We start from the raw sequence: 23,428 nt of genomic DNA on the forward strand, positions 1-23,428 counted from the left end.
ATTCACCTTTAGGAGTATGTAAAAAGTTAGTTGCTTAGAAATTCTTCTTTCTGTATAAGCTTGTGCTTATACAAAGCTATGTACTATTGCAGCGCTCTGTATTTGTGTGTGTGTGTGTGTGCATGAGCGTATGTTTACATGAGTCAGAGATTCTCTAGTGCCTACCTGTAACTTTAAATGTAAGCCCAGATGAAAAAGTATAGTGCAGTCATTGCTATTATATGGTTAACTTTAACTTCAGTGTCTCAGAGATTTTTTTTTTATTTTATTTGACTGAAAAATAGGATTTCTTTTTTCCCAAAAGTTTCACCACGTGTAGGTTGTAGTTCTTATGTTAGAAAAAAAAACACTCATAGGAAGATCAGAGGGGAATTCTGCCTTCATTTGTGCCCTTCCCTGACCCCCACCCCAAAGCCATGGTCTTTCATGGAATTGCTTTTTAATGTGTGTGAGCTTGCGTGCTTTGATCTGTGGATGTGTGTGAAGGGTGAAGGGTGTGATGGGCGTGATTTCACTGGCCACATCTGTTTCAAACAATCTGTTCTGTGCAGTTCAGCAAATAGCAGTCTGAACTGAAATTGTTGCTTTCTTTTTTTCCTCCAGCTTAAAAGCTATGTCATTCCATTTACCATTTGTATTGTGAGAATACGGAGACTAGAAAATGTGCTGCTAATTGGGTAACTAAAATCAAGGCTGCCTATGTAACTTCAGTTCTTCCTTGTTAAATGCATGCCTTGCATGGCCAAATTTGTATCTCAATAACATAAATGGTCAGTGTGAACACCTGTGTAATTGAAAGTGAAACTGTCCATAGTATTTAGTTACATGACATTTTTTCCTCCCAAAGGGTCCCTCATAGATCAGTGTGCATGACAGATAGCATTCGGTAAATGAGGCAGCTGCTTAATTTTTGTCATTGCTGTTCATTGCACAGTCCCTCTGAAACACTGCGTGTTGCAAATTCTTCATTAATAAAAACTGCATTCTTTTCCTGCAAGTCCTTTATGGCATACTTGAAAGTCTCGCAAATCTGGAGGAGGAGCTGAGACCCAACAACCTTCCCAAACCAGAAAAGAAAGCTCCATCAGAACCAATATGCATCAGTTCCGTTTGTAACTTAAAATTAGTTTAGACCATTTTATTTACTTCATATCTGACCCTTTTGTATTTTATATAGTTAATATGGCCAGGCCATCTCCTGCCACTCAGGGTCTGTCCACCAAGTAATTTCACATGCTTTGTAGACTGTGAAAGGAGTAAGACAAGAATCCTGAAGAAGCATATTGTATCTGAGCATGTAATCTGATTGTGTTAATCTTGTACATCACTCACACTTAACTATAAGTTACTTCTAATGTGTTTTGATGGGTTTTTTGTGTACCTTGACATGAAAGATTTCTGCGGATATAGGACACGCAACAAATATTTGATTTAGCAAGTTCATGATTTATTTTTCTTCATATAAGGTTATAATATGACGGGTTTATGTTGGCCAAGGAAATACACTAGTAAACTGAAGGAGATACAGTACATTTCTAATATCTTGTTAATAGTTAACATTCTTATTAAGAAATTTGTTTCTATAGTAACTGCTGCAGATTATCACTTCCTCTAGCATTTGGAATAGTACCAAAGTGAATTTAACACTGATGCTGTGAGGGACAAATCCTATGAGAGCTGCAATAGATCACTGCTACCAGTATGCTTTATTTGGTATGGAGATGTATGAACAGCACAGTTCAGTAACCATAGAGGGTCTTTAAGAACTATTTATTCCTACCCTTTATTCTAATGCCATGTGCATTTGCTTTTTTTCCTTCTATGCACAGACTAGTTCTCACTTGAATTTTATAACAAGGGCACATAGAATACTTAGGTATGCTTAAGGTTTTAAGTTGAAAACTGTGTGCCTGTATATGCTACTAATTATTAAATGCCTGTGAAGAGATTTGCCACGTGTGATTTTCACTAATAAAGAGGGAGTCATGAAGGGACAAATGTGTATGGCTCAAGCTTTAAAACAAAACATAGGTAAGTTTTAAAGGGTGTGTTTGTCTTACCTCGCGCTAGCCCTGTTTCCTCTCTGAAAGAGTGAGGTGCGATTTTAATTCTGCTTTTAGCTGTGTGTGTCCTTAGACGAAGTGGATGATTTCAGTGGCTATTAATTATGCTTCAATGTGTGTTTGCATTTGTTTTTGTTCGTCTCTTGAGCTGTGACTGTACCCAGCAAACTCATGATCAAGTGAAGGCTGAAACATTTATAAGGGGAGGGGAAAAGGGTTCAGAGGAAATACATTTTCTTTTTATTCTGGGAGAAACAGAACGTTGTTTTTGCAAGTTTGTGGGTATGCATGCAGTGAACACCTGGAGATGTTACAAAACTTTCTTCTTTCATTTCTTTCCAGATGGATGAAATAAAAGGTAAAGACAGAGTGATTCTGGCTTTGGAGAAAGATATTGGTGTCCAGGCAGGCCATACTCAGAAACTGCTCCTTCAGAAAGAAGCTTTGGATGAACAGCTTGTCCAAGTGAAGGAGGCAGAACGATACCACAGTAGTCCTAAGAGAGAGCTGCCTGCGGGAGTGGGGGATATCACTGAACTGATGGGAAGCCTGGTAAGAAAATTGTTTTCTTCAGAAGTTCAACCCAGGGTAATTGCTGCGTGTGTGTTCACATTGGTTTTGTGGTTACTTTTAAAATACTAGAAGGAGAAATTAATGGTAAATGACCCTGCAGTGCACTGTGCTGTTTCACTGATGATTTAGAAACAAGTTGGATGTCTTGAATTTCACAGAATGATGAAGTATTTGGATATAGAATTTTGTACATTGAGCTTCAGCTGAGAAACCCATTATTTTCTTAGCTATTCATTTTATAACTTATGTATTATTTCAACCAATGGCAAATAGGTAATACTTCTCAAAAACCAAGCCATGTGATTTTAATCTGTGTCATATGCTCTGGACGTATTATAGCTGATCATAAGAAATCTGGTGAGTAGCAACTAGCAACACATGAAAAATTATTTTGCTAGCTGCCTTTTTTTGACTGTTAAACATTTACATACATTGCACAAGTAGATACTTTTAATGTGATATATCATGTATGATTCTATGTAGCAATTCCACAGAATGATAGTTTCAGTCAATTAAAGTCAGTTTTCCAGACATTGACTGAGTCTATTTTAAATTTACACAATCTAATTGCTAAACCATGCTGTCAAATTACGGATAATAAAATATTTTTGAAAGGTAATTTTATATATCTGTATGTTTCTGATGTAAAGGAGCAGCATTTGGATGAACGAGATGTGCGGAGATTTCAGTTGAAAATCGCTGAACTGAATGCTGTAATAAGGAAGCTGGAAGACAGAAACACTCTCTTAGCAGATGAAAGAAACGAACTGGTAAATTAATTAGTAATAACACAGATGGTGACTGGGATGGCAGCTTTACGGTAAAAGATTTAATGTTGGAAAGTCAGTCTTATAAATAATTTACAAATTAGTTGTGGTTCACCTCAATCAATTATAATGAGATATAACACTGATTTCTACAGAAATTCATTTTGTGGCCATATAAACCATGGATGGAATCCAGAAAAAATAAAACTTTACTTTGGGGTTATTTTATTCAAATGGAGTGGTAGCTTGCCTGTGGCACTGTGTGATGATGTTGTGTAAAACATGCATAGTCTGTGCACTTAGATCACAGTGTTAATCTTTTTGAAATTTGACATTGGTTTTGTGACATGCTTATGCTATCATGGTGTTAAAAAGGGTTTCTTGTGTTACTGATGAAAAAATCTGCCATTTCTCAAGGGAAATCTCTTAAGTAAGGGAAATTCTCCTAGGAGAGTGATAGTAACTTGAAAAGAAAGGAATTTTAAGAATGAATTTTATTAACTTGCATAACTATGTAATTGCTTGTACTGAGGTTAGCAGTAAAACTCATTGACTGCAGTGGGAGGTGTGTTTTAACAACAGGAGTTTTTACCCATCCTCTTGTAATGCCCTAATTCTAGTGGCAGAAGAAAAGATTTTTTTCATACTAATCAGATGAAATATTTCCATCATGCAACTTATGTATCTGATTCTAAAATAATGCTATTATGTATGGTGAGGGCAGAAGGGGAGGGCACTCTTGCCATGTGTTAGTTCTATAGATAAGTGAAGCATTGACGTCCTCCTCCTTGCTTTGTTGTAGCTCTTCATGTTGAAGTAAGAAAACTTTGCTTTATGATGAAAGGGCTTAATTCAGTTAATGATTATCAGAAGAACTAACATTTTAAATTTTCTTGTGCAACATCTTGTCTGATTCTACATTAGTGAAGTTGACTGAACAACGCTAGACTAAAATGGGATGAATTGAGAATGTAATCATGCCTTTTTCTTTAAACTTTCCTTCTTCAAATAGCTGTGTAGTCTAAACTGCCCTTTCATATGACAAAAATTAATACCTTATTAACAATTTAAATTTCTTGGTGTAAGAAGAGTGTGTGTTTCAGCCTGCGTATAGTTCATCATTTTCCTTACTTTGCATAGGTGCTGTGAGTGGATTTTTTTGTTTGACTTTCTTTTCCCCACTTTTACTGGTACAGTTGCTTTTCTCTGCTCTGTACTCTCAAGATCATCTTGTCTTTTTTAAAGAGTGTGTTATATAAAGGCAAGGTAATTCAGCCTTCTAATCCTTTCTGTGGACAGAAGTAATATGAAAAATCCCTGAAGAATGCTTAAGTACTGCAGCATCTTCAGTGTCCCTCTAGATGGAAGGCGTCTATAACTCAAATGTTCTTCTTGATGTTTGACTTGGAAAAATATTTTGGAAAAAAAATTGAGAAAGTTTTGTCATATTGTGAGATGATATCAGATAAAATCAATAATATCAGTAAGGTTGTGTGATTAAGCACTGTGAAAAATAGTTTTTCTTAGAATGAAATGGAAAGCTAAACACTCAGTGAAATTATCTCAGGATAAAGATTATCTTTTTCTCATTTTCAGCTAAAACTCAGTAAATTTAAGTCTTTTGATTCGGGAAGATAATTTGGGGTTTTTTGTTTGCTTGTTGTTTTTTTTTTAACAAACAAAGCAACTCAAGCATTAATGAAATAAAAAGAATGAATTATTGAATACACACAAGTGGAAGGAAGGGCAGTAATTTGCTTCACGTAATTGTCTAATATCATAAAACCACAGGAACAAATTTGAGCAGATTGAAAATGTCAGCAGAATGCTGAGATTGAATCTGTGCCCTCTGGCTGACTTTCTCATTGCTCTAATTACTCATTAGAAATAAGGTTTTTTTAAAGTAGAGGAAAAAGAATTTACTCTTACTAAGGGATAGCTAAATTGATGAAAAAAATCTATCATAGAAACCTAGTTGGTCACAAGGATGACACTTAACAAAGGAACTGAACTTTATGCATGAGGAAAGAAATGAAAATACTCATATTCTTCTTTCCTATAACTATAAAATAAAGCACAACTAACTTTGTTTCTTTGCCCTTTGCAGCTGAAACGTTGTCGGGAGACAGAAAGTCAGCTGAAGCCTTTGGTAGAAAAAAATAAGAGGATGAGCAAAAAAAATGATGATATGCTGCAATGTATCCAGAGAATGGAAGAGAAAATAAAAAATCTATCAAGAGAAAATGTAGAACTGGTAAGTAATCATCTCGGACATAGTGTTATAAGAACACACTACACACAGTTACTTTGAGGTATAAGTGCTGTAGAGCCTTTTACTTTAACACAGACCTTTCAAAGACCCAACAGTAGGATGGTATAGCTGTCAGATTCAGTCAATATAACTGAATATTCATATTCTGAGTTCAGTATGGCATGGGCTTTGTGTTGTATCAGTTCATACTGATTAAAGGATCATAGATGGATAAAATTTGTTTGGATGCCTTTAAAGCCTATGATGAAAAATCAGCTTTAATAAAGGCTGGTTTTGTGATTAGAATTCAGAACTGAATTTGAGTGTTTGTGCCAAAGTCTCTATTATGCTAGATCATTTAGGTAATTTGTTTGCTAATTTTGTCCCAGACTATGGTCTTTGATTCTGTTTTAAGATATCTTATGCAAGAGATTCTCCTCCCAGTCCCACCCAAGATGCAAATGGATCCCCAGCCACAAACAGCTGCATGGTACAGAGTTACTGGCTTGGTCAAAACCATTACATTGATTAACACTGAGACATGGAGAATGTGTAATATGTTTTGTTGTTGTTGAAAGAGGCTTTATCTTTTAGTGGAGTACACACTTTATGTTTACTTTCTGTAGAAAGAAAAGTTATCTGCACAACCGGTGCTGAAGAGGCACACGTCTTTGAATGATCTCAGCAGCACACGAGAGGAACAAGAAATTGAATTCCTTAGACTGCAAGTCAAAGAACAGCAGCATGTTATTGATGATCTCACAGTGGTAATGCTCATGACTGGTATACACACGTGCATGCACACACATCTATAGGCAAGCTAAAGATTTGAGAGTAATATTTTAACGTCATTTGTAGCAGTGATACAGAAATAACTCTTTGGTTTTGAAGGGGTTTTGTTATTTCTCAGGTAGTGAATGAAGTTCTTTGGAATGTCTGTGAATCTCTGTGTTAGAAAGTATTTACCTGTTACAAGCTGCTTGTGAAAAGAAGTGTGTCAGTCCATCCACCTTACAGAAATGACTGGTAACAACTGAGGAACATGAGGAAAGGACATATCCCAAAACTCAGCAGTAAAAGTGTGTTAGATGTAGACCCTGGTGCAAACCCTACTCCCCTGATCTAGAAGTTCTCCTAAAAGAAAGGAACATGCATGATGGCATTAATTTCACCTAGTTAAGCATCTCTAGCTGAGCTGAGTGCACAAGCTGTCTTTATAACAAATGGAGAGAAATATGCACAGCTCATTTAGCCAAAGGTGGCAGCATTGTTTAAGATTAGAATTGCACAGCTGCTACCCTCTGAAGGCTACTTAGTATGGTGCTCATAAATGTTTACACTTTTTGATCAGGACACTTTAGAGTTGTGTTGGAGGTGCTATTTAATGCAACTTATGATACACACTTCTGGTGCTAGCATCTAGAACTCGGGCAGACTCAGAGCATCTCAACTAGCACTACTGAATGCTACAAAAATGATAAAACAAATTTGAGATCATTCTGGCTAAACAGAAAGTTAAAGGGTTGGGAATAACATTGAAAATTAAAATAGAAAATTGAAAAGGATAAGACAGCAAAATCTGCATTGCTCTTTCTGGAACATTGTGTCTATTCTTGGCAGCTCCTCTGAGATTTTTGACCCAGGATTTATCTCTGTAATCAGTGCCAAAGATTGCTCTCTGTGTTCATTCTTCAGTGTCATAGTAGGATGTTACTCATATGATGTAGGGTCTGATTCATAGAGTACTGTGTCTTACCTTCCAAATACAACTGTACAGACAAACTGTCATGATACTAAATTCCCAGTATATGGTAGATATAAGGTCACATATTTCAGTGTAAAATGGATATGAAAGAACTCTCTTTTTACTGTCTCAGCCAGTAATCTGAGGAAATATATTGTATCCTGATTTTGGTCAAATAGTTTTAACTTGTGTTTAGTGTAAAAGTAAAATAAATAAATATTAAAAAATTTGGTTTCATTTTTGCTTTGTTTCCTATTTACAGATACTATTTCACTTGTGGAACTAAGTCAAATTAATTAGAGTACTTTGGTTGGCAGCACAAAATAACTGATGCTTTGGTTTTGATATGAATGCAGTGGAACTGTGCACTTCCGTGATGCATTTTAGCTATTTTTTCTGGCTCCAACTGCACCTCTACAGAATATCAATTTATCATAATTATCAAGAATGACCCACATGTCACATACCTGATTAACACAAAAGTCATCTGCTTACCTCCAGCTGGGACCAAACTGATATACAGAAATAAAAGCAATGGTTTTGAGCGATAGGATTGTCTCAACTGATTGACAATGTCATTTGTAGGATACCTTTGGTGCTGATGAAGCCATAGCAACTTGAGTTCTTCCACAACAGTGGTGGTCTGGTCAGTTCTTCAAAGTAAAGCTGTCAGATGATAGCAAAAGATGCTAGTGTTTCAGCAAATGGTGTCTTTTAATTGGAGTTATTATTGTTCTCATAGTTTGATGTATTATTGAGAGAAAATTATGTGGTTTTCATACAAACAAGATTATAAGCATGAAGAAATTGGGATTTTGGAAGTGTTTGTTCATTCTGCACTGAAATTCAACTGTTTGAACACCTACTTGGGAGGCAGGAGACCCAGGTTACATCAGGGATTGTGCTTTAACCAGCTACCTGAGGAGGGAGCATTTTTCTCCAACAGTATGAAGTTCCACTGTCTGTTTTCAGCTTTAGCTTAATTCTATATTCTATTATTCTACAGTTTTAAATACCTGCTCCATTCTACCTTGTCAGTCATTATTTTCCGTATTTTGAAAACCACATGTATTAAAGGTGCTATGTAAGTTGTTGTGCTTTTCTTAATTCATATTTCCAAAACTTCATTCCTGCAAGAATGTTGCTGATAAATTCTTGTATTGTGATTTCCACTGGCAGTTTCCTATTTGTCCAGTTTCTGAACTGAATGTAAAGTAAATAGCACTGAATAGAATAATACCATGCAATTAGTAATAACTGCCAGAGGAGCACTTGGAATTGTTATTGTTTTTTTAAAAATAGAGGTGCTGCAAAGAAAGATGCAGAGCTAAGAAATGAATCAGGAAAATGGCCAGGGGACAGATCACCCACCTCCTGAGTTGCTGGGTTCTATTTTGCTTGCTTCTTTGCATTTTTTACCTTGTCTTCTTCTCCTTTGGAATTAATGGCAGTATTCTTGGATTTAAATTTTCATAATCCATGCATTTTTCCAGTTATAAACTCCTTCTGTTCTGATCCAGTTAAATGTGATCTTGTTCCAAAATCTCAGCATTAAAAAAAGAGAGCAAGTTGACACAATGCCTTTGGATTTGAGACTTTTGCCCTAGAGGATAAGTCACATGTAATGCTATACCTGTATATGCATGCTTGTATGTCGGAGTATAACTGATATAATGACCTGTAATTGCTAAGACTGGACTCATTTTTGGCTACAATCCTGCTTCTTCAGGGTAGTTGAACACTGGAGTGAGAATGTGAATTCTGTTTCCATAGTGAGCTGCTTGGTAAAGGAGTCAAAAGAACTGTCAAGAAATCTGTGCCCAGTATTTAACAAAGCATTTTCTTGGCAACTTCCATCAAATGTGTGAAGTACGTGGCTGAAGGTTTGTTTGTGAAAAGGATAAAGCTGCAGTTCATCATGGTGTTATATCAACATGGTGATATTCAAAGTACTAAAGACATTGTCTTTGTGTTAGCTTTACTGTAGGCTTAAAAAAAATTTTAATCATATTTCTTTGTGTTAGATATATATAAATATGTTTTGAAAGAAACCCGTACCATAATGTTCTCTTTCCTTCTAGGAAAGGGAGCGATTATTACGATCTAAAAAACAGAGGAGGAAAAGTCTGAAGCCTCCAAAGGTGAGTAAACGTTTGGTTTTCCTTGCATTTCTGTTATGAACAACACTTGTTTCAAATACTGCCTGAAATTAATGCTCTGCTTAAATTAGTGACAAAAACTCATATAATTTTCAGCTTTTCTCTGGTAAGCACTTAGTAACTTAGGATGATTGCAGGAGCTGCAATTTTGTGCTGCACACAAATGTTCTTGTTTGGGGTTTTGTTTTAAATAATATACTGTGGCCTAAATATTCAAGTGTTTTGAGGCCTAAATCATGTAATGACTGTAAGCAACCTACATTTCAAAGGACAAATACTCAGTCCTTTTTAAAGAAAACATACCCTTTAAAATACTTATACCAAGTCACTGCTTAATCACAACCGAAAGCTTTAACTCTTGCTAGGGGTGTTCTTGAATGATGTTTCTGTATATGATATACAAATAAGAAGATTCCAACTATTTTTTTCCATAGCAATCATTTTGTTCTAGAATGTGAAGTACAAGAGCAAATTGTAGTTTGTAGAAACAAAAGTCTTGCTTCAGAGTGTACTTTTAGTGTTTGTTGTAACACCTGCTTAAAGTAGTTAATTTTGCTGAATATTTTGGTTGTTGTGAGGTTGAATGTTAGCAGCCTGGAGCATGTTAAGGTAGGAGAATGGGGTAAGAGGGAAAAAATGGAAGTGAATTTTGGAGAGATGATTGTCATCTACATGGTAACTTAAGATACGTTGTCGCAAAGAGGTTCTTGTTGTCGGTGTGTTCTGCACAGCATATTTCTGATGACCTTCAGGTGGTGCTTTTTTATTGCTTTGCATTCCGCAATACCTGTATTTTGAAAAATTTATCCTTTGGGGTTCTTTCTTTGTTTCAGCAGTAATTGCTTCAAATTGCTGCTAATAATGATGTGTCTTTTACATATGAAGAAAGAAAAACTCCCAAGTTACAATAAATCTTGTGTACATTTTTCTGATATGCAATGGAAGGCTGACAGATGCCAAATATATTTACAGTAACCCTGAACCATTCTTTCTCGAATGCATAAACACCTGGAAGTTTGTGGTTTAAGTTTAAAAACAGGACACATATATATATGGAACTAATGCTGTAATTTTTGCAATTGCCTCTGATTATTAGCCCTTTTCCAGTTTTAAATTAAGATCTTTTGCTAAACTGTAAAGTTCCTAATGAAACAAAATTAGTTAATTTAATTTTTAGGAGCTAGTAACTAGTGATGTTTATTTCAATAGCTTGAAAACTCTCATAACTATTCACTTATGTCTTACAAGTATTTTCTGTTAGTAGAACTTCAGCTGGCCTGGACTCTTACCCTTTCCTTTTACCTTTTTGCTGTTGAGCAAAGTCTTGCCTTTTTAGTTTCTTATTATTTTCCTTATTGCCCAAAGGAAGAGTTGAACATGAAGGTTGGAGAAAATGTACACAATGTCACTAAAAAAATTGTGATGGTGCTATTCTTCATGTGGTAATAATACTGTGATTGAGGGACTTCTGCAGAGATTACTGCAAGAATTGTGTGCATATGAGCTGCAGAGTTAGTAGGACTTTGCTTCTTATTTATGATGATAGATACACCAGAAAGAATAAATTGACATATCTCTCACTACTTATTCCATTGCCTTTCAGGAAAGAAGTAATCAATAATATATTTATTAGTGTCCTATTACCTGCCATTGTATAAACCTGTATATTATCCACATGAATATGCAGTGTTGACTTTCATTTTAAACATTTATTGATGTTAGCTTCTAAAAACCCAGTCCTGGCATACAGGCTGGTTTCCTTCCATGCCACCTGTGTGGTTATGTGAGGGTCAAATCTCAAAGGAAGCTGTATTTCCTACAGTTTTCCAGCAGTTTTTTTTAATTTAAACAATCTATGTAGAATGGGCTACTTATCCAAATGGGCTGTTTGGATTGTATCATCTTCAGCCTTTCTGTTTTAACAACCTATCTCAGGAATCTGAATAAAAAACGTAGAATTCGTTTAATCAAGTAAGGCAAATTACCAGGTTTGGCTGCTGGAGCTGGATCTATTTCCAGCTGTGTCCTCTTCCCTTGACAAAGGGATAAAGGAAGTAAGTGATGAGAATTAGCTTTCATGGAAGTGTTCAGGTAAGCTCAGACTAGAATGTATGGAAAGGTTCCTATTTTGTTCTAATAAACAGAAACTTGTTGTACAAGGTAAAGACCTACACTCGCCTCCTGCTGCATCTTCTTCTAAACGGGTACTTTTACACTCCTGCTTCTTTAAGTTTTGAGGTACTCTGAAGGGACAGTGTCTGTGTTTGTTTTCTAATACAAGTGTTTTCCTGAGGGTGAGTCCGGTTAACTGGGACAGAACCCATGACATGCTTTTCTCCATCTTCAGACAGCTTGTGTGAGTGATTTCTCAGTCCAGTCCAGTAGCCCTTATGGTCCATTTGGGTCTAAATAAATTCAGTTCAGCTGAGAAGCTTTTGAAAATACCAAGGATGTAATTTTGTTTGTTTCTGGAATTAGATGGTTATGCTATTTCTGGAGCTCTGTAGGTACACTAGGTTACTGTTGCTAGTGCAACTATGACTGAGCACTCTTTTAATCACCAAGAGGCACAGAAGTCCATAACACAGCGCTGGCAACCAGCTTGGGTTCCCTGGAGAAAGGAGCAGTACAGTGGGAAGGGCCTCTGTGGTAGCAGAGTGTATAGAGCAGTATACTGACTCTCTATAGACAGATACTCTAGGTTAGTGGGGTTTTTTTGAGGTTTTGTCTGCCGGTGTTGTAGTTTTATTGTTGTGGGTTTTGTTGGGCTTTTTGTTTTAACATGCTATTGGACTCCTTAGGAAAGAGATGTACCAGAAATGAATCTTCTTCTGCTGTTTAAAGCATGTTGGTTTGTTGGTGTTATTTTTTCTTCTTTTTCCCCACCAATTTTAGTAGTGAAATAACTAAGAAACTCCAGAAACAGTATTTTGGGGCGTTTGTCTATTTTTTACATACAGAATGGAGTCAAAATGATTTCATGATTGATGGAGTCACGCATATGAAAAGAAGACATAATTGTCTGGTTTGTTTGGAAACTGCAGGACTATGGATTCATTTCTTTACTTAAACTTCAACAGATAAACTGTGTTGGTGACAGTAGAAAGCCTGCAAGTTGCTGTGATGGAGTTCATACTTCTTGTTTTGTATTTTTCTTTTTTTATCTGCCTCTGTGTTTTGGTGTGCCTGTATTTTTCTGGCTGCCAAGAAATGACATATAAGCATGAAGGTAAGAAGTTGCTGATTTAGCTCACCAGGAAATTAATCTTGGGTCATTGTCATCATGTAAGATCAAGTACTTGGAAATGAGATATTTAAATGTAAAGGGAAACTACTTTAGCAACAGAGAAATCAGATTATTTATATGTAAATATATCTAATCCAAACCATTAAAAACACAGGTGTGTACTGAAATTTACATATAATATAGTCTGTGAGTCACTATTGATTTATAACATTCTAAACTTCAAAGTTTACCGAACATACTTCTGTAGAAGCTATAAATTAATGCATAAATTTGCTTCAAAAGTATGTAAAAACATTGATAGAAAGCCACACGCAAAATACTTGCTATTAAAAGCATGGCAGTAGTCAGTGTTAAAATTTAAATCAGAATTCTTGAGCAATTTACATGACTATTTTCTCAGGAAGTTATAAATCAGAAACAAGAGATGTACAAATCAATATAAAAGAATCTTTGTTTACTGAGGATGTTTAAATTTTAAATAAAAGTTGGAATTAAAATAGTGTATAGATAAAAAAATTCAGTAAGTATTGTACATGGTAAAAAGATCACAGTGCTTCCTAGGCAAATGAGAGAAGAATAATGTGTTTTTACAGGGTTTTAGTGCTATAACTTGGATCATTTTGTTTTGACTTTATGGTACCACTTAAATCAAGGTAGAGTGTTTCAGCTGTTGATAAGAGCTGTGCTGAGCCAAAAGAAAATATTAAGCATTATGAGGCTTCATGAGAAAGTGAAGGCTGTACTTTGCAGACATACTGGCAGAATGTGTGCAGTTAGGTATGTCTAGAAAACTGCAGGGAAAGGTAAATATTTGGAATTCATTGTGGAGCATTATGGATAAAATAAAACCTTTCAGTATCCTGAATGAAATTGATAGCTCACAATTCTACTCTGTCAGTTTGCCTACTGAGAAGCAGCCTGATGTCCTGAATTAATAATAACTGATAATGTCTTTTATCATTTAGTCTTTTTAATGAATAGGGCTATTTTTTTTCTCATATACAAACTGTAGTTTATATCTAAAGAACCCAAACCAAACCCTGAGACATCAGGATCTGGGATTCAAAACCAAGGCAGTACCAAAAATAGTGATGGATAGACACTTTTTTCTTTGTATTTCCTTAATTTTCCTGCTTCTTTGAATTTGTGCTGGGTTATTAGAACACTTCTATGGTCTAATAACATGGTTGGCTTTCTATTGATTAATATCAGTTAACTTCTGTTATTTTGGAAGGAGAAGTACTGGAAAAAAATTTTCTAGTTGCATGTTTATGCAATTTTATATTTTTTAACAGTGTTCTCTGTGGAAATTTACTGATTTCGGAGCATCTGTTAGGAAACAGATAGAAAGAAGTCTCAAAATGATGAAAGAATTATTGCAGTTGTGATGTTTTATATGAAATGTATTTTTCACAATGAATATTGTGCTATCCATATCCATTGGCTACTCATTTTCTCTAGTTTTCTGTAAGCATGTATTTAATTGATTACATTTTGTAACATTTTTAATATCTGTATTGAAATAGTGGTTTTGTCCAAGCATAGACTTGTTGGTTTTTGTTTTGGTTTTTTTTTTGTTGGTCATAATATTGGAGCAACCTTTTGAAAAAATCAGAATAATGGTATTGAAAAAATAAATGGAAACCAACAGTTTACACTTTGAAATAGGGATTTGCAAAAAGAGTATTACAAATTAATCTGGTTTAGTTTTTGAAATAAGTGTGACTGATGATATTTGTTCCACATTGTTCTTCAGAATATTTTTCCCTTTTGGTTCCACATCTGATGTGTTACATCGTGCTGGGTTACTTTCTTCTGAAAAGATGTTGCATTCCTCTACTATGACTCTTGCAAGATTGGTATTATTTTGATAATTAACTTTCATACTTTTGCTAGAACATTATTTTACTGGAAATTACCCACTGCTATGTGCACTTCAGTCCTTGGAGGTTCTTAAACAGATGATACTGAATAAGTAGCTCATTTAATCATAGAACAAGGGTTTATTGTAACCTTTTTTATTCCTAAATACTAAAATAATGGCCAGAGAAGATCATGGCTACTGCTTACTGGGTCATGGGGATTTTCCAGCTCTTTTGCTAGTAACTAAGAAAAACTAACTTTTCAGAGGCATGTTGTGGAGACATTTTTTGGATTTGATGAAGAATCTCTTGATTCAGAAACATCATCTGTAACTTCATATAACACAGATAAAACCGACAGGACACCAGCAACACCAGAAGAAGATTTGGAAGATGTAAGTAGTAGATTTGTTCTTAAGTCCTGTAAAAATAGACAAGTAGTATAAATGCAAGCATTTGGTTGTTTGTTTTGTTTTTGTTTTTTTTTTTAGCTATTCTTCCGCAGGAACTATGAAAGGTTTGGCAGAGAATTGCTTTGTTTTATTTCAAGTCCAGTAACATGTACACAGTCATTGCAATACCATTAATAAGATAATATTCTGCCTGACAGATTTGGCAGATGGTGGTCTGAAAAATAATATTATTTTTCTCAAACCCTTTCTTAATAGTCAAAAGAAAATTAATAGGCACGTTGCTTTGCCAAAAGTCAGTGTTACTAGACAATAGTTTGCCTTTGAACCTTATAATTTATTTGACTGTTTTGATACAACCAGGATTTTCTTCCTTTACTTACAATACTCAGAGAGGCTTTTGAATTCGTTAAGGCTTAAATGATCATAGGTAGTAAATACACACTGACATGTTTTGTCTCTGCTCTGTGATATACAGTGCAGCTGGCCTACTTTAAAAGATTACAGGGCTGAGGACAAAGCATGAATTAGGTGATGCTCTTTTTCATCTTTCTTTCCTGTTCACTAACGTGTGCCTAATACTCCTCAGTCACAAGAAGCTTCCTATTTTCCTAGGTTTAGTATCTGATAATATTGTAATCTCTTTTCCTTGGAGCTTGAGTTCCTGGAGCAAGAATTAATTAAAGGGAAGGACATTTCTTGTTCTCAGCATTATAAGAAAGACTTTGAAAATGTTTATGTCAGTTGCTCAAAATTTAAAGAAAATTAAAACATTAAAAATACTTCATGCTTCCAAAAAAAAAAAAAGAGAGAGAGGGGGTGTGGGAATTTAAAAAAACAACCTTATGGCTTTTGAAATAATTTAAATAGTTTCTGTATTAGTTTGCTTGTGCTGGCAAAATACCCTGGGACTATAGAGAAAAAAGAGTAAGGAGGGAGTGACGGACTGTATGGTAAATAGAACAAACACCTCTGAAGCTCCTGTGGCTCTGGAGTTGCTGAAGCCAGTGGTGGCTAAAACTATTCCTGCTCATTTTTCCCCAGTCAGTTTCTTCCCATTTCTATACATTGCTGCTTACCCTATCCAGAAATTTTAAGATAGGTACAGTTACTGATTTGTGCATATCTGCATCATACTCAAATCAACCTTTGTTCCATTTCCAATTAAGTTCTTTAAACCTTTACTTCGAGACTCAGTGTAAGTTGTGTTACTTATTGTGTTTGTGTTTATATAAGCAAACCTGTTATCACATATATTTATATAACACTATATTTTCCCCCCTATTCATTAAGACCACACCTAAAGAAGAAGCTGAACTAAGATTCTGCCAGCTAACAAGAGAATACCAAGCTTTGCAAAGAGCATATGCATTGCTTCAGGAACAAGTTGGTGGAACCCTAGATGCAGAGAGAGAAGCAAGGGTAATTTTCAACCTGAAATTTCTTTTAACTCTGAAATCACTGAAAGATCTGACAAACACTTCAAATAGCAAGAGAGATCTTTGCAGGTCAGTGAAATGCAAAACACAATGTTTTTGAGGAGTAGCGGATATCACGAAGGTGACAATTTTGATTCGTTTGATTCATGTTCAGTCAGAACAAAGATATTGTTGTACTTTATTCTAGCATGCATAATATATTAAAGATTTTAGTAGTAAGACAGTGTTATTGAGAATGCTATCCCAATTGAACCTGCAATTTGGATAGAACATGAAGGATTTTAAATGAATTGGGGAATAGGTTGTTATAAGTACTTGGGTACTTTTATGATATATTAAATCTGATAAAGGAGGTTTTTCTTTAAGCATTTTGTCAAATGTATGAAATCATAATTTATTTTCAAAATCCCAGTTTGAGAGTATTCTTCCATTAAAAAGTACATAGCTAACTCTAGTTCATATCAAGTCAGCATGTGTGATCATTTTCTCTCTCTGACAAATGTTTTTTATCCTCACAGCAATCTCTGTACTATAGGTATTTTAGATGTGAGAAAGTATGTATTCTGTTTTCATTTACCCATCTGCTACCATTGTATAAGCATTTAGTGCAGAGATGCAGTGAGTGGAAGTCATGCTCACTTTTTCCATTCTGTTCTTTCCGAACGGGGGAGGAGAAAATTGCTTCATAATGAATTGATGAGCTCTGACTCAGTCCCCAGATCTGTTCACTGAACAGCAGTGGCATCAAAAAAGAGCTGAACTAACTAGAGGCAAGATTTCTTCTACTTTATCCCAGCTCTTTGCAGGTAGTGCCATGTAGAAAAGTAGCATATTTATAAGTCACCCTCTACTTGAATGACAGTTGCGATTGATGACCAAAGAACACATAACATCCAAATGGGCAAGTAATAGGCATAGGGCTCAAAACTTCATAATCTTCACCTCGTGACCTTCATTCTGTATCAAGTAGAGCTTGAACCTGTATATATATATACATATATATATATACTGAAAGAGTCGGCTGATGTCATTGCTAGGACACTCTCAATTGTTTTTGAAGGGTTGTGGCAATTATGGGAGGTTGTGCTGCCATTCAGAGGGGATCATTCAATTGCCTGCAGAACTGTATGAAGAGGAATCCCATTAAATTCAACAAAAGGAAGAAAAAGCCCTGCCAACGGGGAAGAATAACTCCATGCACCAGTACAGACTTGGGTCTGTCTTGCTGGCAAGCAGTTTTGCACAGAAGGACATGGGGGAATCCTTGTGGACACCAAGTTGAACATAAGTTGTCAATGTAGCCTTGGAGCAAAGAAGGGCAACAGCCTCCTGGGCTGCATTAGAAAGAAACCCCATTGCAAGGAGTTTTGACCAGATAACCTTTGATGATTTCTTTCAACACAAACTATTCTGTGAAAAGCATTAAAAGGTGTCTGGACAGTCCATAAATGGGAAGAAAGTATCTTTGATCCTATGTGTAAATAAATCTACCTGCCTTCCTGGATGTGCATGCATATAAACACACTTTTTGATGTTTTTCCTCCCCCAGACTCGTGAACAACTGCAAGCTGATCTTCTCAGGTGTCAGGCAAAAATTGAGGACTTGGAGAAAGCTCTAATTGAGAAAGGGCAGGTAAAAGCACCTCTTAATGTCCTCTACCACATCATTTTCTCCCTTGCATGCAGTGGTGCCCTTGCCATCTTCATTGCTTGCTGGTCTGCTGGTGTGACTGATGCAGCTTAATTGCTACTCCAGCAATCTATTATTTAAATAAAGGAAAGTAATATCTAGATTATGAAAATGCTATTAAAGATTCATTTTCTGGCACAGAATACACCAAAGCATAACATCAAAATAGCTGTGTGTGCGTGTATCGTCAATTCTGTTCCCACTGTCATTTGATGAAGGCCTTTCTCCTGTTTTGTTTTGTTTATATTCACTAGAGCTTCCAATAAAATAAATAGTCTGTATTTGTACTGGAGAATATTTTTGGTGTGAAGCATACAAATACTCAAAAACCAAATTACATCCACACATGCCTCAAGAGAGAAGTGAACTACTGAGTTTGTCTGATTACTGGAATCCACTTGTGTTGTTACTCTCCAGGGCATATATTGTTGGAGGGCCCAACTTCTTTCAAATTCCCATCCCATCACACAGAGCAAAATTAAGCCTTATGCTTTGGTATATATTGTAAATATTCAATGAAGATGTGGCTACTGATGCATATTTAATAATGTCTAGGAACTTCAGGAAGGCTGACTAAGAGTTATGAGAATGCATTTAAAAGGTGTTCAATTGCATAACTGCTAGAATGCACCACAAAAACTGGGGACATGATGTTTTATAGTTTGAGATAACAATTTTAACATTGCAAGTAGTTTAGGGAAATAAAATATTATATAGCTATCTCTAGGTATACTTTTCAAACACTGATGATCCTGTAACATTGAATAAAAACCACCTACAAATGATGCCAAGTTACTAGTATTACCATTTTAATGATTTATTCTTTGTAAGAAAATAATTCTATGAGTTTCTATACAAATGCAAAGGTTATATGCAAATTAAGGGTAAAAATTGTTTCTGCTAGCTTCCACACAAACTGCAATTTTTTTAGTAAATTCCATGTAAATAAAATATTACTAAAATTAGAGAATATGTTATCAGTTTGAAAAGTGATGGCTCACTGAGCTTTTGGAGGAATAAATGAAACTGAAGACCTCTTGAGTATCTACTGCTGACATTTTAGTGTGTTAAGGATAAAGGTGTAATTGAAGACATTAGTAGTTGACTATTACAGTGTAAAATGTAAGTACTGTGTATGTAAATAAGTGTACATGGATACCCGTGTCAGAAATTACTTCTATGATTTTGCTTTTGGAATGGCATGTCAAAAAGAGATGCCTGGAAATTAGAATTAGATTAGTTATTACTTCATGAGATTCATAATGACATTTTCAACCTTATATCTCTTAATAATCCTGAGTTCGCCAACAGGGACGTGAGTAAGGAGCAATATGATATTGTCTCTAGTGAGTTAGTTTCTATGCTTAGCCTTAGCTTTCCACAGAAGTGGTCAAAGTGACTTCCTGGGAATTCTAGCACCTGCTTGGTTCTCCTGATCTGTTAGTATCTACATTCCACAGAATAAATGGTTGTGATGATAAACTGACTGTGCACTATGTGATTTTATTTTTTTTTATTATTATCACTTTGTCATGTTTTAATAACACTTGTGAAATGTTAATTCAGGAAACCAGTCTCTAGAGTGCTTTAGAAAAAAAAAAACAATGAATCAAAAGATCCTAGTGTATTATTCCAGGTATTTTTAGTCTGGCTTTACAGCTTTAGCTTTAGGAAACAGAAGCAGCAAAGACCTTCGCAGTTTTCGTGAAATAAAATTCAGAGCAAGAGACTAGAATCTCATTGTTAAAAATTTCTTTGAAGCTTAGCTTATAACAATTTGTGTCATTTCAAAGTAAGTACCAATGGCTCTTGTTAATTTTCCATCAGCTTGATCTGTCAGAATTCCCCTGGATATAAGTAAGACTAATAATCCATTTCTGCAGGGTACCTTGAGGTGCATGGATAAAGGGAATAAATTCTTATAAAATATGAATAGTAATATAAATGGTATATATAAGTAATAAATCTCAAAATATTGGTGTAATGTTTCAGATGGGTTTTTTTTTTTATTAATGCCCAACTCTCTCAGTGACCTGGTGTGTATATAAATACAATCCCACTAGAGTTAATATTTTCTCAGAAAGTAGAGTTGAACCTCAAGAAAGACACAAACGTTAACAATCAACAAGGCAAAGTAATCTATTTTTTCTGCTTATGCAAACTGGAGTAGTTGAATGTAACTGTTGTACATGCATTTTCCTATATGCATGCATTGGGATATTAACCTTAACTCTACATGCAACTCTTTGTTGACTCCTTGATCTCTTAGTAAAATGCTAGTTCAGTGTTAAACTAGACATTGGATTTTATTTTCAACATTTCTCTCATTTGTTTCAGGAATTCTTGACAAATGTAATGCCTTTTTAGTACTCATTTTGGTATATTATTCTCAGTATGATACTTGCAACATTATAACCTTGAAAAGCTTGTTTACTGCTTGAAATTTAAAATGCACTTGTGCATTTTTATATGTATGTGTGGAAAAAGGAAAAAGAACAATAGAATATGAAATTGTAGTGGACATTAGGTAGAAAAACTAATTTAAAGTTTTTTCAAAAAAATGATAATAGAAGTAAAGATTATATCATAATGTGGGGATATTTAGATTTTAAATTCTCTTCTTTATTTAGAAAATGATTTGATCTAGTTAGTATGGCATATTGAGTATTGGATCTTGTTGAATTAAACTTACTAGAATAGTATAAACTAGGTTATGTAAATACTTTACAGGGAGAACAGAGTGAATTTGCCTGTTACAATCCACTAAATATGAATGGCGAGCTATGGCTGGCATTGAGTTTTTGTAGTTTGAGTCTTTAAAGGGATATTTGATGAGAGGTTTTTGATGCAATGAAAAAACCTAAAATGAAATTTGGAACAAGTATTCAGCTGGAAATTGAATTTTCAAATGGTGATAGAATATATTAGATATATTATATCACTTCTATTCCTCCATACCCTTGAATTCCTTATCACAAACACTGTATATTAGCCTGATTCTCACACTTTTAACAGGAGACAAATAGCAGCATACTGCTGAAGCCTGTTCTCAGTCATTTGGGGTAGTTAAGCTGTTTTCTTTCTGTTCTCCATTGGGATTTATATTACACCACTCAAATTGGGATGATTTTGCAAGAAAGTCACCAGCTCTTTTCAGTGAAAAGAAATAGCTTTGAGTTAAGCTAAGTAAATAAAATCTTTTAAATGACATAAAATATCATATAACTGTGATCACACACAAATGTTATATGTAAAAATTTTAAAGTATATTCTTAGCTGGAACATATTAAGAAACAAGAGAGTCAGCTTCAGGAAAAGAAAGGAACTTTTGTGTTCTCTGTAGTTTCAAATGCTATTTATTCTTGAAACATTTACGATAACTTTATTTTTTGATATGTGACTATTTTTTACTTGAATGTACAATGATGTCTCAAATCTTCTAATTATTGTAATCATTCACTCATCTTATTTTACAAAATATATTGTAATCTTTTTAATCCTCTTCATAGGATTCAAAATGGGTAGAAGAAAAGCAGCTGTTAATCAGAACAAATCAGGAGTTGCTAGAGAAGGTATGTGTGCAGAATATGGAATATTTTCATTATCGTTGCCCTTCATCATAAATAGAATGGTGAAAGGAAATGAATGTATTAAGTACTGGAATATCAACATGAAAATTAGTCCCATTATTTCTTTCTAGAAGCAGACATTCAGATAAGAGTCTCTGATTAAAATACTGATATGCTTTTGTAGTCTTTGGAAATGGAAGCTGCTCCTTATTGTGGATTACATGTTGCATAGCCAACAGGAGAACCCAAGCTGCCTGATGTTTCTAGTGTCCAACAAAATACAGTGTGGAAACTTCTCTTTTGCCAAAGAATTACACAAAGACTATTATTGTCCTGGTTACTAATAAAACTGCCTGCTTCCTTCAGCTTTCTTTCTTTTTTACAGTTTTTACACACAGTAAATAATACTGATAAATGTAAGGCTATGGTGTCATTTCCAATCTGAAATACTCAGAGCTGAGCATTGTTCTTAACTGATATTGGTGGGAAAATTAGCTAGTACTCAGGAAGCCAAAGAACTATTTTTGTTAATTAGTAGCTAAATATTGATAGGAATAAGATAACCAAATAAAAATTCATGAATAAAATAGCTACAGCTGGAGTTAATTTATTTGGACACATACATGGTATTATAAACATCATAGTACATTATGCCAGATGTTACACTTCTATTGAGTTTCATACAAATAAAAATATCACCCAGTTAAGTTAGACAGTATACTAAAGCTGTTAGTTAGCATAAGGAATAGCGAAATTTTAATTTCTATTTTCTTATTATTAGTACCCCAAGTCACAGATCTGGAAAACCAGAAATCAAATATGAAAATTCCTCCATTATTGTCTCCATCATATAGTCTAAAAGAGTACATGTCTAGTTATGCAAAGACAATGAGAAAGTCTACCCAAATGCTAATGTAATCCAGTTTCATTCATTTTATTTTAAAAGAAACCTTGTATTGCTTAATTCATTTAGATATAATATTCATATCACTTTTCATACTACTTTCAGATTACTATTCTAAGAGAACATTGACTATTTTCTGCTTACAGTTCTCACAAATACTTTCTGCTGTGTTGTTCCTTGTCTATCTCCAAGACACGACCCAACATCTAAAGAGAAAGTGAAATAATTAACAGTTTTGTCTAAACCTCTGACCTATAACTATGTACAATATCTTTTCTATTGCTTATGGGGTGTTGTGATGTTATCTGTCTCATAGATTTACAGAATGGAACAAGAAGAGCATCAGCTGAAGAATGAGATGCAAGATGCAAAAGACCAGAATGAGCTGTTAGAGTTCAGAGTGCTAGAGCTTGAAGTAAGAGATTCTCTCTGTTGCAAACTCTCAAATGGAGCAGAAATTATGTTTGAACCCAAGCTGAAATTCCTGTAAAGATTACTGATGTCTGGTGCATGTTTAAGGGAAGTCACTTAGGTATCTATTTTTCAAATGTTGTACCTTGGGATAAATGAAATTGATGCCACTGCCTTAATATGTTTTGGAGAGAGTGCTCACTAATGTTTATAAAGATGTAATTTAGCTAATATATATTGCATATAGCTTGTTTTTAATCTAATAAAATATTTTGTTTTGCAATATTTTGCCTTTTTTATTTGTTTCATTTCCATAACTGCTCCTTTCCTGCATGTAAA

General features: G+C 34.8%; 1 protein-coding gene across 2 annotated transcripts in view; it reads left to right on the forward strand.

Moving 5' to 3' along the window:
- JAKMIP1 (janus kinase and microtubule interacting protein 1) overlaps nucleotides 1-23,428 on the forward strand; it is a 77,187-nt gene that overhangs the window by 17,091 nt on the left and 36,668 nt on the right. The window contains exons 3-12 of one of the 2 annotated variants that reach the window (XM_005148499.1): nucleotides 2,406-2,615; nucleotides 3,287-3,406; nucleotides 5,511-5,657; nucleotides 6,281-6,421; nucleotides 9,480-9,539; nucleotides 14,933-15,061; nucleotides 16,370-16,498; nucleotides 18,065-18,148; nucleotides 21,715-21,777; nucleotides 22,995-23,093. In XM_005148499.1, the coding sequence (XP_005148556.1) occupies nucleotides 2,406-2,615; nucleotides 3,287-3,406; nucleotides 5,511-5,657; nucleotides 6,281-6,421; nucleotides 9,480-9,539; nucleotides 14,933-15,061; nucleotides 16,370-16,498; nucleotides 18,065-18,148; nucleotides 21,715-21,777; nucleotides 22,995-23,093 (1,182 nt within the window). Of the gene's footprint in view, nucleotides 1-2,405; nucleotides 2,616-3,286; nucleotides 3,407-5,510; nucleotides 5,658-6,280; nucleotides 6,422-9,479; nucleotides 9,540-14,932; nucleotides 15,062-16,369; nucleotides 16,499-18,064; nucleotides 18,149-21,714; nucleotides 21,778-22,994; nucleotides 23,369-23,428 lie in introns of those variants that run through there. The other variant, XM_013128898.2, reaches the window with a different exon arrangement.

The sequence above is a fragment of the Melopsittacus undulatus genome, chromosome 7 (genome assembly GCF_012275295.1).
Source record: "Melopsittacus undulatus isolate bMelUnd1 chromosome 7, bMelUnd1.mat.Z, whole genome shotgun sequence".
Classification (NCBI taxonomy): domain Eukaryota; kingdom Metazoa; phylum Chordata; class Aves; order Psittaciformes; family Psittaculidae; genus Melopsittacus; species Melopsittacus undulatus.